Source organism: Falco cherrug, chromosome 7 (genome assembly GCF_023634085.1).
Source record: "Falco cherrug isolate bFalChe1 chromosome 7, bFalChe1.pri, whole genome shotgun sequence".
Lineage (NCBI taxonomy): Eukaryota > Metazoa > Chordata > Aves > Falconiformes > Falconidae > Falco > Falco cherrug.
The window spans coordinates 1,083,047-1,095,569 of NC_073703.1; the positions used below are offsets into that span (position 1 = coordinate 1,083,047).

At 45.4% G+C, this 12,523-nt stretch overlaps 1 protein-coding gene across 4 annotated transcripts in view; it reads left to right on the forward strand.

Annotated features, from left to right (window-relative positions):
• The first annotated feature begins 1,180 nt into the window (after window positions 1–1,180).
• Window positions 1,181–12,523, forward strand: part of ARIH1 (ariadne RBR E3 ubiquitin protein ligase 1) — a 61,326-nt gene continuing 49,983 nt past the window's right edge. For 2 of the 4 annotated variants that reach the window (XM_055716828.1, XM_055716830.1), the window contains exon 1: window positions 1,201–1,657. In XM_055716828.1, the coding sequence (XP_055572803.1) occupies window positions 1,295–1,657 (363 nt within the window). In that variant the 5' untranslated portion in view covers window positions 1,201–1,294. Of the gene's footprint in view, window positions 1,658–12,523 lie in introns of all 4 variants that reach the window. The other 2 variants (XM_055716832.1, XM_055716831.1) reach the window with 2 other exon arrangements.

The following is a 12,523-nucleotide window of genomic DNA, read 5'->3' on the forward strand; positions in this document are numbered from 1 at the left end:
CATGGGGAAGTGGAGGATTAGTGCCCCTGGAGGAGGTGGCCCCGGAGCCCTCCTGGGGCACCCCCAGTGAATGGCAGCAGAGGGGTTGGTAGCAGCTGGCTGTTCTCTCAGCCAGGCTGCAGCCTTGTTTCCAAGTCAACCAGAGTCTCTCGCACTCCCCAAATGGCTGCAAACAATAAGCCTGGGTCGCCTTCCCTGTACCAGGCTGAGCACGGCTGATGCTGGAAGCAGAGCTGCTCTGGCTGTGCCGCTGCAATGGCAGGGAAGGCTGAGGCAAAGAGTGCTCAACCCCTACAGCACCCTGATGTCCGCCCTGCCCTTTGCTGGTGGCTCGGTGTCCAAGCAAGATGCCCCAGCACTGGCCCTATGTCCCTGAGCTGTCCAGGGCGCTCGCTGATGCCAGGCTCAGCCCCAGTTGTCTGTAGGAGGGAAAAAGGTCTGTCCCCGGTTCAGTAATGAAGACCCTTGTGCAAAATGCCAAATTAATGGAGAAGAAAGGGACTGAAACCTGGCACCACTGTGAAAAACTGGGTATTATTATCACTGCTGAGCAGAAGGCCAGGCTGGAGTTCAGAGATGCACCCAGTGCAGTCAGGGTCCCTTCTAGGGATGGCAGGCACACGTTTATCCCATGGTTTCACATGAACTCCAGCCTGGAGGGTCTCAGTGCAATTCTATTCTCATTTTGAGGCAGAACAACCTATTTTCCCTCACATTTCCCTCAAAAGCTGCTCCCCGCAGGTATGACACCACTCTATGCAATGGTGGCACTGAGGGCCTACCCTCCGTGCTCGGCTGACAGGGCGCCTCAGGAGGGCTCCGCGCCCTCACCTCCACCACCGGCCCGCGCCACCTCGCGGTGCCCAGACGCGGGTCGGTATCGGGGGAAGCCGGTAAACCGCCGCCCCGCTCCCCGCGCCGCACTCAGGATGGCGCCGTACCCAAGATGGCCCCGCGCCGCACTCAAGATGGCGCCGACGGGGAGGGCGGGGCGAGGCGAGGTGCGCGCAGGGGGTGTGTGGCGCGCACTCAAGATGGCCGCCGGCGTGCCGAAGGGGAGATGGCGGTGCTGCGCAGGCGCGGCGCGAGTGCGTCACGCGGCGCGGCGTGACGTGCCGTGCGTTGCGCGGCGCGCGGTGACGGAGCGGGTCGGCCGCGTCCCTTTGTTGGCGGCGGCTGAGGCGCGGCGGGGCCGGGGCCAGCGCCGGAGGCAGGGGGGCGGCGGCGGGCTCCACCAGGCCGGCGGGGTGGGGGGGGCGCGCGGGAGCCGCCGCCGTTTCTTCTGCGCCTCACCATGGACTCGGACGAGGGTTACAACTACGAGTTCGACGAGGACGAGGAGTGCAGTGAGGACAGCGGCGCGGAGGAGGACGAGGAGGATGATGATGAGGACGAGCCCGACGATAACCTGGACCTGGGCGAGGTGGAGCTGGTGGAGCCCGGGCTGCGCGTCGGCGGAGAGCGCGACGGGTTGTTAGGCAGTGAGACGGGAGGGCTGGGCCCTGGCGGCGGCGGCGGCGGCGGCGGCCTGGGCGGCGGGCCGGGCCCCGGCGGCGGCCCTGAGCAGGAGGAGGATTATCGCTACGAGGTGCTGACCGCCGAGCAGATCCTGCAGCACATGGTGGAGTGCATCCGCGAGGTCAACGAGGTCATCCAGGTGCGACCCCCGGGAGAGGGACCGGGAGCGGGGCCGGGGGGGAGACTACCGGGAGCGGGGGGAGGCGGGCCGGCCCGCACCGCACCGCCAACGGGCCTCGCCGGAGGCGCGCCGGGCCCGGCCCCCTCGCGGCCCTCATCCCTCGCAGTCTGCGCGGGAGCTCCTCGGCCCCCCTCCCCTGGAGAGGGGAGCTCCTCGGTACCCCCTGGGGGAGGGCTCCTCGGCACCCCCTTCCCCCGGGGGGGCCCGCCGGGGCAGGCCAGGAGCTTGCTTCCTGCCGTGGAAGCGTCGGGAAGGAGGCCCTTGGCTTTAAAAGGGCTCCTCTTTCTTTGTGTGGCTTCCAGTCGGTGGGCTGTGATCTGTGTTTTTGCCTTTCTCTGTCTTCATGCTGGTTGGGGGGCGGTTTAGCCCCAACGGTTCCTCCGATAAGCCGGTGAGTCGATGGCAAGCTCTGGAATTTGAGGAGAGGCAGCCAGGCACAGCTCTGGTTTTGTTGCCCTCTCTCTTCCCTTCCCCCCTTGCCACATACAAACGCGCTCCAGCTCATGGGGTTGAACTTTGCGTTTATTTCCAGCGTAGACCCGGAGTGATACGAGTAACCACTTCAAAATGGTAGCTTTTTTACCCCCAGTTTCTAAGCACGCTGCCTTAAAATTGAAACTGAGTTAAAAAATAACACTTACTGTCTCCCGATGAAAATGTCTAAGTCTTATCTGTTGGCTCTTCAGCTTTTGGAAAAAAATTCAAACCACTGAAGCTATCTGGCATCCCTTTTCCAAATGTTTATGGCAAGGTTTTGCTCCAGCTCACCATAAAGTTTCTGATGCCGTTCACTTTTTCAGCAGGTGACCAGAGTGCGTGGGTTTTCTTTTGTTCCCGTTTACTTGGTTATTCAGGGTTAGAGCTAGTTAAATAGAAAAGGCTTCTCCTTTTCCAGTAGGCAAACAGGAATAGTGTGAGAAAGTGAAATCTATGGATATTAAATATTGAAGGATACAGTGCCTAGAAAGAAGCTGTTTTGCTAGTTGTATGTATTTCCAGTGTTGGTAAATCTGTTTAAATAAGAGATGCTTCAGTGAATGCTTTTGCCCAGCTATTCTGTGCTCTACAGTGGCTATAATAGCAGCTTAAAAATGTTGCTTTATGTGCTGTAAATCCACCGTAGTTTGTATGGGGCTGGATGCAAACAACTGTAAAAGTATTTGCATGCTAAACTAGTAAATGGCATTTGTTAAGTCAAAGTTTGTAACTTTGATAATAGTACTGTACATGTAAAGCTGAAAAAAAGGAGGCAGTTAAGATCTCATGGTTAAGTATGGGTGTTTCTCTGCTACCAGTTATTGATCCTAATATAGGGAGGGAAACAAATGGCAGGTAGATACGTGAACAATTGGTAACTTAGAAGTTTTTATTCTGAGACTAAGACTGCAAAAATCATGACCCATACTGATTGTATTGAACAGATTCTAACATTTGCATAAGCAAAGTGGTGGAAGAGTTTCTGCCAGCAAGAAGTAGTGAGTGTTCCTGTTGCATGCATTTTCCAGACCTGACTGGCATGGTGAGCTCACCTAGATGTTCTTTGTCAACCAGTTTCTTGGACGAGGTCCTAGTTTCTGGTCTGCAGGGTCGTGTCATTCCCCCCTGCCCCCTCCATACTTCCCTTGACCTATATGACTTGTGTGCTTGACCTCTGAGCTGCAGAACTAGTGGAGAGAAGTGAGTATAGGTCAAGAGACCTTCTCCTGTCCCTGTACTCAGGGTGGCAGTGGGAAGCCTGACCCTACGATGGACTTGGCTGTGCTGGGCTCTGCAGAAGCCTTGCAAGTCACCTGCACAGAACCACTGTGGCTGCTGCTTATGCTTTAGTTATTTGAGTTAGGTTTGCAGTAGTTATTCCTGGTTTAACAGAGCAGAGAAAACCAGTTTGTTTAGAATGTCCTGGGTAAAATCAGGACCTAAAATCAGCTTAAGCCCTGGAATGTATCAGAAGAGGATAGAAAATCATTCAGTTGCTCTGAATGGCTTTTAAATGCCAGCTTACTGCCATTGGATTTCTAGTCTGTTCAGAGGCAAGTGAACCAAATTCAGTTGATGCTTCAGTATTTGCCTATCCTAGCTTCTGTTGCTGGTGGTGAAAGCTTCCAGGGCTCTGTTTTTATTTCCTTGCTTTTGGCACCCAAGCAGGATTGCTGTTGCTGCTTCTCTGGTTCAGTCAACCTTTTCTGGAGTCACATTGGCTCAGGATCCTGCTGCAGATCCTTGGTTGCAGTGTTGTGATTCACTTGTTCCAGTAGAGTACTGGATGGCTTTGGTCGCTGTATCTACATCAGGGTCTCTGTATCAACTGATGATGGTTGCAGTTACATTTTGTAGTGCTTGAGAGCTTACTTGTTCAAGTGAGTTGCCCCATACCTGAAAAATTCAGCTGTAGGTCTTTGTGCCCTCTAAGAAGTTAAGGTACTGATTTCTTCTGATCAGGAGTAAGGTATAAATGGGACTTGGTTTTTCAGTTGATCATCTTTGCAGCTGCAGCGAAAGGAAAATGCATCCAGGTAGCCATGAAGTATCTGCAAGGGGGTATCTGAGCCATGGCAAGTATAACTCTGTATTAAATGGCCATTGTCCATATTAAAACACTGCATTTGAATAGTTTATTACCTGATAGTACTACTAGTAGAAGGGACTAAATTAAATTTATTCTCCTGTCCATTTAGCTGCTTCCAAATACAAGTTGTAGAATAAAACCATGAACTTCTCAGGACAGGGATTTGATCTGATGAAGACTTTGCAGAAGTAGTGGTTAACTTGTGGTAAACCTGCTGGGTAAGGAGCTTGTAATTCACACTGTAGTGTGTAATGGGCTCCTGAAGACTGCTGCTCGGTGCAAGTTGTTGCCTTTTTTGTCGCCTGGCCTTCTAAGACCACTGAACTTGCAGTGAACTAGGTGGATTTCAGAATGACTTGAATATGCAGAATATTTTGTTTGTTCTTTCTTGTCTGAGCATATGTGGGATTTCAGGTGTTTAATGATGATTTTTGCATAGTATCTGCATTTATGCTTATAATCTCATTTGAATCTGTCTCGCACAACAAGAATTCCCTTTCCTCTCTGAACGCAAAAAGTTGGGGCGTGCATAAACCCCTTAACCTCATGCTGTCAATTGGCTGAGACTTTAAAATCTCACCTCAAATCAGAGTATCACTTCCATTATCTACCACGATGATTATGTGGAGTAGGGAGTAATTTGACAAGTTATTTTGAATTTTAGTTGTCAAAGTAAACAGGTGGTTTTCCAGCCACTGGCAGAATAAGTTAGTGAACAACTGTAAAAACCTAGATGGAGAGGCTGTGTTGAACAAAAGGCTTTCACCTCTCAAAGGCCTTTTCACACAGTTGAATGTCTTCCCCATATTCTTCCTCTAAACTTTTGTCCACATAATTTCTGCCACTGTTAATGTCTTTTTTTTATATCGGATTGCTATTTCCATCTTTGCTTTAGATTTCCTGAAAATAAACTTGAAAAATGTTTAGAATAGCATGTTTATTTCTGCTCTGAATAGAGCACATGATGATCTGTCTCTCAGTAGTCTTGCTTGGGCCACTGTTCTTGCTTTGTTGTAATCTTGTGTGATTTCAGTATTTCTGAGTTGTATTTGTTTCCCATTTGGTCACCTTTTTCTGGAGCATTCCAGTGACAGCATTGTGATGTCACTGACAATATTCATTCTTTCTGGACTTAGTAATGATGAGGTGTTGAAAATACTGGGATGAAGCTCTGAGGTTGCTGATGTTTAAAACAAAGTGCAGAAAAGGGAGCTGAGCCCCCCCCCCCCCCCCCCATCCTATGGCAGGGTGCAGGCTCTTGGAAGTGGCTGGGTGTTGTGCCATGTGAACATGGTGAGCTTCAAACCTCAGCTTTCTCTGGAAGGCAGCGGCAGCACTGGATTCAACAAAAGTTAATTAGCTCAAAAATGCTTTTTACTGTAGGCTTTCATGTAAGGTTCTTCAGAGCAGAACAGGTGATGTGTAACATCAGAGTGTTTGTAACAAATACTGGTTTCTTATTTACATGATGAAGCTGGATGAGTTCCTTGGAAGTAAGGTCAGGTCCTTACTGGATAAAAGCTTTGCCATTAAAATAAGCCGAAACCCCAGGCCATTCTGAAGTTACAAAGCCATGTTTGTTAGATTTGTTGTGGAACAGCTTTTTTTTGGATGCTGGCAGAGTTGAGGCAGTGCAGATACCCCCAGAATGCTGCAGCCCTGTTGTTAAATAGAGCTCTGTTATGGCAAGCGCAAACCCATTGTTACTTGGCAAAAGGGGTCTTATTAAACAGTGGCTTTACTTGCTGGGACAAAACATACTGATTTCCAGCCATAACTTAAGGAATTATCCTGATGCTGGTGTAATTCAGTGTTATGGGCAGTATGTTCCAAATGTATTGTCCAAAATAGGAATGACTTGCCAGTGAGCAACAGGAACTGGTGCTGTCATACAGGGTCGTGCTTAAACCTGTATTTAATGTTATAGATGACATCTTGAAAACTTGGAGTACTTCAAGCTGCTTGACAAGCATTAGGTAGGAGTCTGTGGGTGGAAGCACTTCAGGCTGATGCTTCTTGCATTTGGGTCTGCTTGCTTTTCTAGTGCAAGGTGAATTTGCAAGCTTCTGACTTATTGTGTGGTTAGTTATTTGTTAAAAAAATTCTTGTTGGGGCCGTAAATGTTATGATGCTGGAAAGAAATGCTTTGTGAAACTCGTGTTTCTGTCATGTGGCATTTATAAGGTGTTTCATTATAGTAGGAATGCATTTAATATTTGCAAGGAATGGAGTAAACTTCATTGTGACAAAGCATTCCTGAAATCTGGTGTAAGTGCTGCAAAGCTTTTGGAAATGACATGGTATCTGTTCCCTGGTTCTGAGACATGTAATTCCAAATAGAATAGAATTTTTTTTAGGATTATTTTAAATTTCAGCATTACCAGGTGGAAAAGGCTTATCTGTTAAGTTTCCAGAGTAATTTAAACTTTGTACTTAAATGACCCATTTGCTTAGTGCTTTAGATTTCTGTTTGTTAGGCCAAATGCAAATCTCATGGCTGGCCATGAGTGAAAACATTTGACTCTGGTTTCTTTTGTCTCAATGTAATTTTTCAAAAATCACAACAAGGCAGCCTTCTCTCAGGGGCCAGGTGGATGCAGGTGGAGACTGGCCTGTATTGGGGATGTTTTCAAAGTGAAACTGAGAACACTCGTTTGTTTTTTAGCTACTTTTAAACACTTATTTCTAAAGGCAAGAAACAAATAGTAAATACAGTTAAGCTGTTCCCTGTGGGTTTAATTTTAGTAGGTCAGTCCATACTTGCCATGCAAAATAGAGTTGTTATTTATGCTATAAATTGGAAACTGTTGTGCTACGGAGAAGTCATAATTGAAACTGCAGCATTTACAGTCCTTTATGTGAAACAATGGCTATTTGAGTGTTAAAGCATTATTAAAAATGAAACTATAGCTTATGCTTTTATACTTAGCTCTGAGTCCTTAGTTTTAGCCTTGCGTGAGTTAAAGTTCATAATGGGAAATAACACCCAAACCTTGGATGCTCTTTATGTTCCTGTGGTGTTATATGGAATTGTAGGGCAGTCCTCTGTCTATTCAAAAAATATTTCACATTTTTTGCTTAGTGCAGTTTGCCAAGCAATGTTAAATTTAGGAGCATGGCGCACAGAACTTCAGTTTGACAGTCTCTGCTTTCTGTGATTAAACCGAGACCTGGAAGACTTCAACATCTGTTTGAAGTGATGCCGTTAACTCATAAATTAAAAGTAGTTCCCTGTGCCACTTGAGGAGGTGCTGTACCTGTTGAATTGTGCTCAATTTTCTATTTTGCAGATAATCTCTCTTCCCCTTTACTCCATGAACGAGATAAACAAGAATGTGATTCTGCTGTTTGGTGTCAGATGTAATAGAGCAGTTCAAGGAAGTGCTTGCTGATCTCCAGGCTGTGCTTGTGTTACAGTAGTGAGTCAGGGCTTTCATACAGAAATAATTTATAAGAGCCTTTTCTTTCTGGAGAATGTAGCTGGTCATTGCTTTGCTTAGAAAAGTCCATTTTTATTGGCTGGTAACTGGGAAGAGAATCCAGAATTTTTCACAAGAGCTGTGACTTTCCAGGGGACATAACTGTGAACTCTCCATGTAGTTTGACCTGTAACTTACCTGTTCAGGGTCATGATTCCAGTCTTCTATTACTTTTGTAGTTAGAAGGATCTAAAAATATTGCAAGTGGTATTTTCTCTTGTGACTGGCTGTGCTGTGTTACTGGCAGCCATAAAGAATGTTTGGAGTCTTTTTTGTGTATACAAGCATGTAATGCTGCTGAATTTAATGAAGTCATTCAGTAGCTTCAGGAATTGCAAGAAAATTGCAGCCTTGTTTATTGTAAAACACACGTGGAAGGTTTGTAGCTACTCAGTAATGTCAAATGGTGCATTTGAGTGCAGCCCAGAATACAGATGCCTGCATGTTTGAGAGAGGGCTGGCAAGCTTGTGTAAGGATACTGGTGCAGGAGGCTCCAGCGTGATGAGGAAGTGACCAATTCTCTCTGTGAGCTGCAGAAATTTTTTTTTTAATTTGATAATGGAAATTATGATAGTATTTAAATATCTTCACCGTTCCAGATGTTTGCTGTTGGGAATGTTGAAAACCTTGAGTTTGTCTGGCCTGTATTTGATTCCCTAGCTTGTTCTCAGCTTTTAATCTTGAGCTGTGATGGAAATACTGTTGGAATGAATGCTTTGAAAACTTTGCTACCCGAGGCTTCCTCAGTAGCTGAGTTTCACATGTAACGTAGTTTGGTAGTGTTTGTACTTCATGAGTTGGTGCCTTTTTAGAACTCAAAATGTCTGTATAACTACAGGCAGTCTTTCAAAAGAGGTCCCTTGTTTACATGGTGTAGCAATGCTAAGTAATTATTTTTGGTATTCAGAGTAGTTCACTGTGGTTAGTTGTATTTGAGTGTTACATTCATACAGTGGTTCAAACACTATCTGCATCTAGTCTCGCCTGGTTTTAGGTACTGAAAACTTCTGTCAAATGTCAGGAATCTTTTCAGATCCAAGGTCTTACGTAGCTAACTTTCAGTGGTGTCTAAGTCCCTTGCAACAAGGAAGAGGCTAATAAGCCATTTGAATACTTTAAAAAAAAAAAAAAGACGTCTTCCTATTGTAACTTAGCTGTCTGCTTCTGAACATTTTGGCTTGCCTTGTACAGGTGGCTTGGTAACTGTGAATTTTGGCATTGCCAATGGTCTTGCTAGCTGTGTTGGGCAGTGCTTGAGAGGTGGTGGGGCACCTGCCTGGTAAAGAAGGCAAGAAGTCTGAAAGAATTGGCTTTGAAAGGGACACATGTACCCCTTTGGTGTCCTCCTTTGGAGAAGCGTGGAGCCCAGACAGCTTAAGTGCCAAGCAGTACTTCTCCGTGACCATGTTATGGTGTATGCCTGTCCTTATTGCCAGGCTCTGGCATGTCTGTGTGACGGCAAAAGGTTGTAGTCCTCTGTGGATATGCTGGGGAGAGGAACAAAATACTGCTGCTAGGGACAGCGGAATAATTTTGAGCCCTATGAGCAGGTGGTTCTTGGTCATAATCTAGGAGTAACTGGGTGGTAGCTGATGTACTGCCTAAAACTTGGCTTCTTGGTCTTCTCTTGAGCTACTGAGGGTTTCTAGCTGATGCCTGTTTATTCATGCTGGCATGTTAAGTTCCTTCCTCACAACCATTTCTAAAGCATTCTTGTTTTTGCATCTTCCTGAGAACTTTTACATCCCAGAGCACCTCTCATTTCCAGGGATGAGCAGTGCAAGGATCTGGTCTTGGCTGTCTGCTTCAAAATTAGGTCTTGTGGGAAAGTACTTGTGGCTGAAATGTAAAGGTGTGACAGAGGAAAGGTTTTTCCTACAACCTACAAGGTTCTTTGTATGACTTCCTAGTCTGAGGCACCCTTCATGTTCTGTAACACTATGAACATGCCTTTTTGTGTGTGGAGGGTGCACGTTAATTAATAAAAGCTCACACTTTGATTGCTTTGTGATTTGGGGGATTTGGGAGCTGGAGGGAAATAATCCCCAATGTTGGAAATGAAAAGCTTGAATATTTGCTTTTTGCCTTTACAATCTTTCAGAAAAATTATCTTTGCTTCATGGGGTAATGTTTTGTGTGTTATTTCACCAGATAAGGCATAGAGACTCTAAACTCTGTTTTCCAGCAGATAGGTGGGATTGAGTAGGAGTTCCTGCTCAGAAGCGTTCTGCTTGGGCACAGTTAAAGTCCTGTAGAACCAGAAGAATTGGTATAATTGCACCTGAAAACAGTCAACTGGCAAAACCCCTTGACTACTCTAGGTGTTAGTAGAAGGACTGTATATTTTTTAAACTTTATATCTGACTATTCCTATTAAGGAGGAAGCATGAAGAGACCTTCTTCCAAGATAAATGAAAATTTTAAGTGGTTCTGAAGGCTTCTGTTTCCTGCCTGGTATTAGTAAGCTAGGCCAACCTTTGAGGGAGTGCACTGAGTAAGCTATGTGAGCATGCTACCCTGGCAAAGTGCGTTTGACCTGTTTACTTTACCGGCTACTTCCTCTGTGGCTCTGGAAAGTTTTGCTATTTGAACAACCTCATTATATAAAAATTGTGTTGGGACATATGTGATTTTTGCTGTTCCTGTGCCAGTTTGATGTGTGTGTGCAAGCTGGTGAAATAGTTAGCTGCATAGTGAAGAGTTCACTCTGGGTAACTTCCTTTTAGGTTTTTCTTTTGTCTTCTGGGCTAAGGCAGTATGGGCTGTTGTTGGTGATTCCCATTGCTGCTTGTCTTGAAACACCAGCAAACTCAAGCTGTTCTGGTGCTTTGAGTTTCTTTGGGTATCTGATGCTCATCCCAAGCTGTGCTTTTTGAGACGCAGGGGTGTATACATGTGTGCACCTGCAGCCTGAAATAGTGGTATGGTGACATGCATGTTGCTCTTAGCTTAGGCAGTACCCATTCCCTTACTGCATGGGTACAGCTGTTTGGAGGGTCAAATACTGAACAGGATCATTGAACTTTCTGATTACATGTGCCTACTCTCTCCTATCATCAGTCAGCCCACTGTTTGACCCTGCAAGCAGTTGCTTTGCTCCACTTACCAGAAGTGATGGTAGTTGAATTACTCAACTCTGTACTGTCAGCAAAATCTACACCTGAAGACAACCTGTGCCCTGTTTTGGGTGCATGTATAATTATAAATGCGTATTTAACTTTTGAGAGCATTCCAGATTGTTTTTCAAAACTTTGATTCTCCTCTGCAGCTGATAACTTTTGGATTGGTGTGTTCTTGTGTAGCAGAATACAAACGCAACCAGCATTCTTTTGTCTGGCGGAGAGGAATTAGGGGAAAACATGAGAATTCGCAGGAGTAAACAGTCTCCCCTGCAATGAACTTTCCTGAAGGAGAATAACTTACTAAGAAGTGGACTCCTGATAATCTACATTGCAGTCAAACTCTGGGATCTGAGAAATAGGGAGATGGAAGGAGATGGTGTCTGGAAAGAAGAGGAGGTAAGGACCCCTTCTGGGAAGAAGGGAGAGTGTGTGGGAGAGTCATGTCTTGAGGGGATAACGAGATGAGAAACCTCTCAAGGCCTGATGAGGTTAGACACCAGAGCAGGTGTTCAGAGTGACAGAGCTTTGCTGATAAATATATATTAAAATTAGACTGAACAGCAACTTGTTACTAAAAGGATGGGAAGAAAAACACTCCCAACACATGGTTAGCAGCTTCATTTCTCTTCTTGGAGCTCTGACGGGCTCTAGTAAGTCCTTGCCTTGAAGTGAAGAATGCAGGTTCTCATTCTGTATTCCTCTTCACCTGAATAAGTGATCCCAATAGATGCTGTTAATATGAAGTTTAGTTTTGTGTGAAGTGGAAGATCTTTGGGGTAAAATCCCGCGTAGTATGCATACAGGAAAATAAAGTAACAATTTCTAAGTATTATGAAGATATGATGAACAAATATGTCCAACACATTCGTTTTGATAGTTAGCCTTTCAGTTGTCACAATTACTACTGTCTGAGCAAACTGAAGTGGTGGTCTTTGATTTATACATATTTTGTATGTACACTCGCATGTTCTGTAATAACAATCGTCTTTATTTTACTTGGTAAAATGTGTTTGAAACTTCTTTATTAGTATTGTTAAAAGTGCTGAAATTAATACTTGCAAATGTACTCTGCTATATGTTTTTGTTGGATGATGGCAGTTGATAGTAAATGCAAGTGTAGTTCTGTGTGACAGCAAAGATGAGGTGTAACATGACACAGGTCTTGGACTATTGCGATTTAGAAATGTAAGATACTTTGCTTTCAGCTGGGGATTCTGTAACAAGGTACTAGAAATTTGTTCAGAGATTGTGCAGAAACTGGTATTATCCTTGAGAAACTGGTAAAATGCTTGCTTCTTGGATGGCTTTCTTAATTTCTGAATCTGTCATCTACTTTGGGTCATTACTGTTTGTGAACTACCTTCCGATGTGATGCTTATTGTTTAGCTGGGGTTATAGCTTCTAGGAGGGGAACAGAGAGTGAAGGCTTGGAGTTGTCTGTAAGGATGCCTGGGATGGCTGATACTGAGACTATCTGGAGGGAGGGGGCTTGGAGACTTTGTGATCATTTGGATGGATGGAGGCATTCTCGTGTACCACAGCATAATTCCCCTGACTGGTGTCCTGCTATTGCTTGCCAGGCTATCTGCAGGCAGACAGTGCTGTGATTTGGAAGAGGCTGGGTGCTGGTCCAGTGTACTTAATTATCCACCAGTC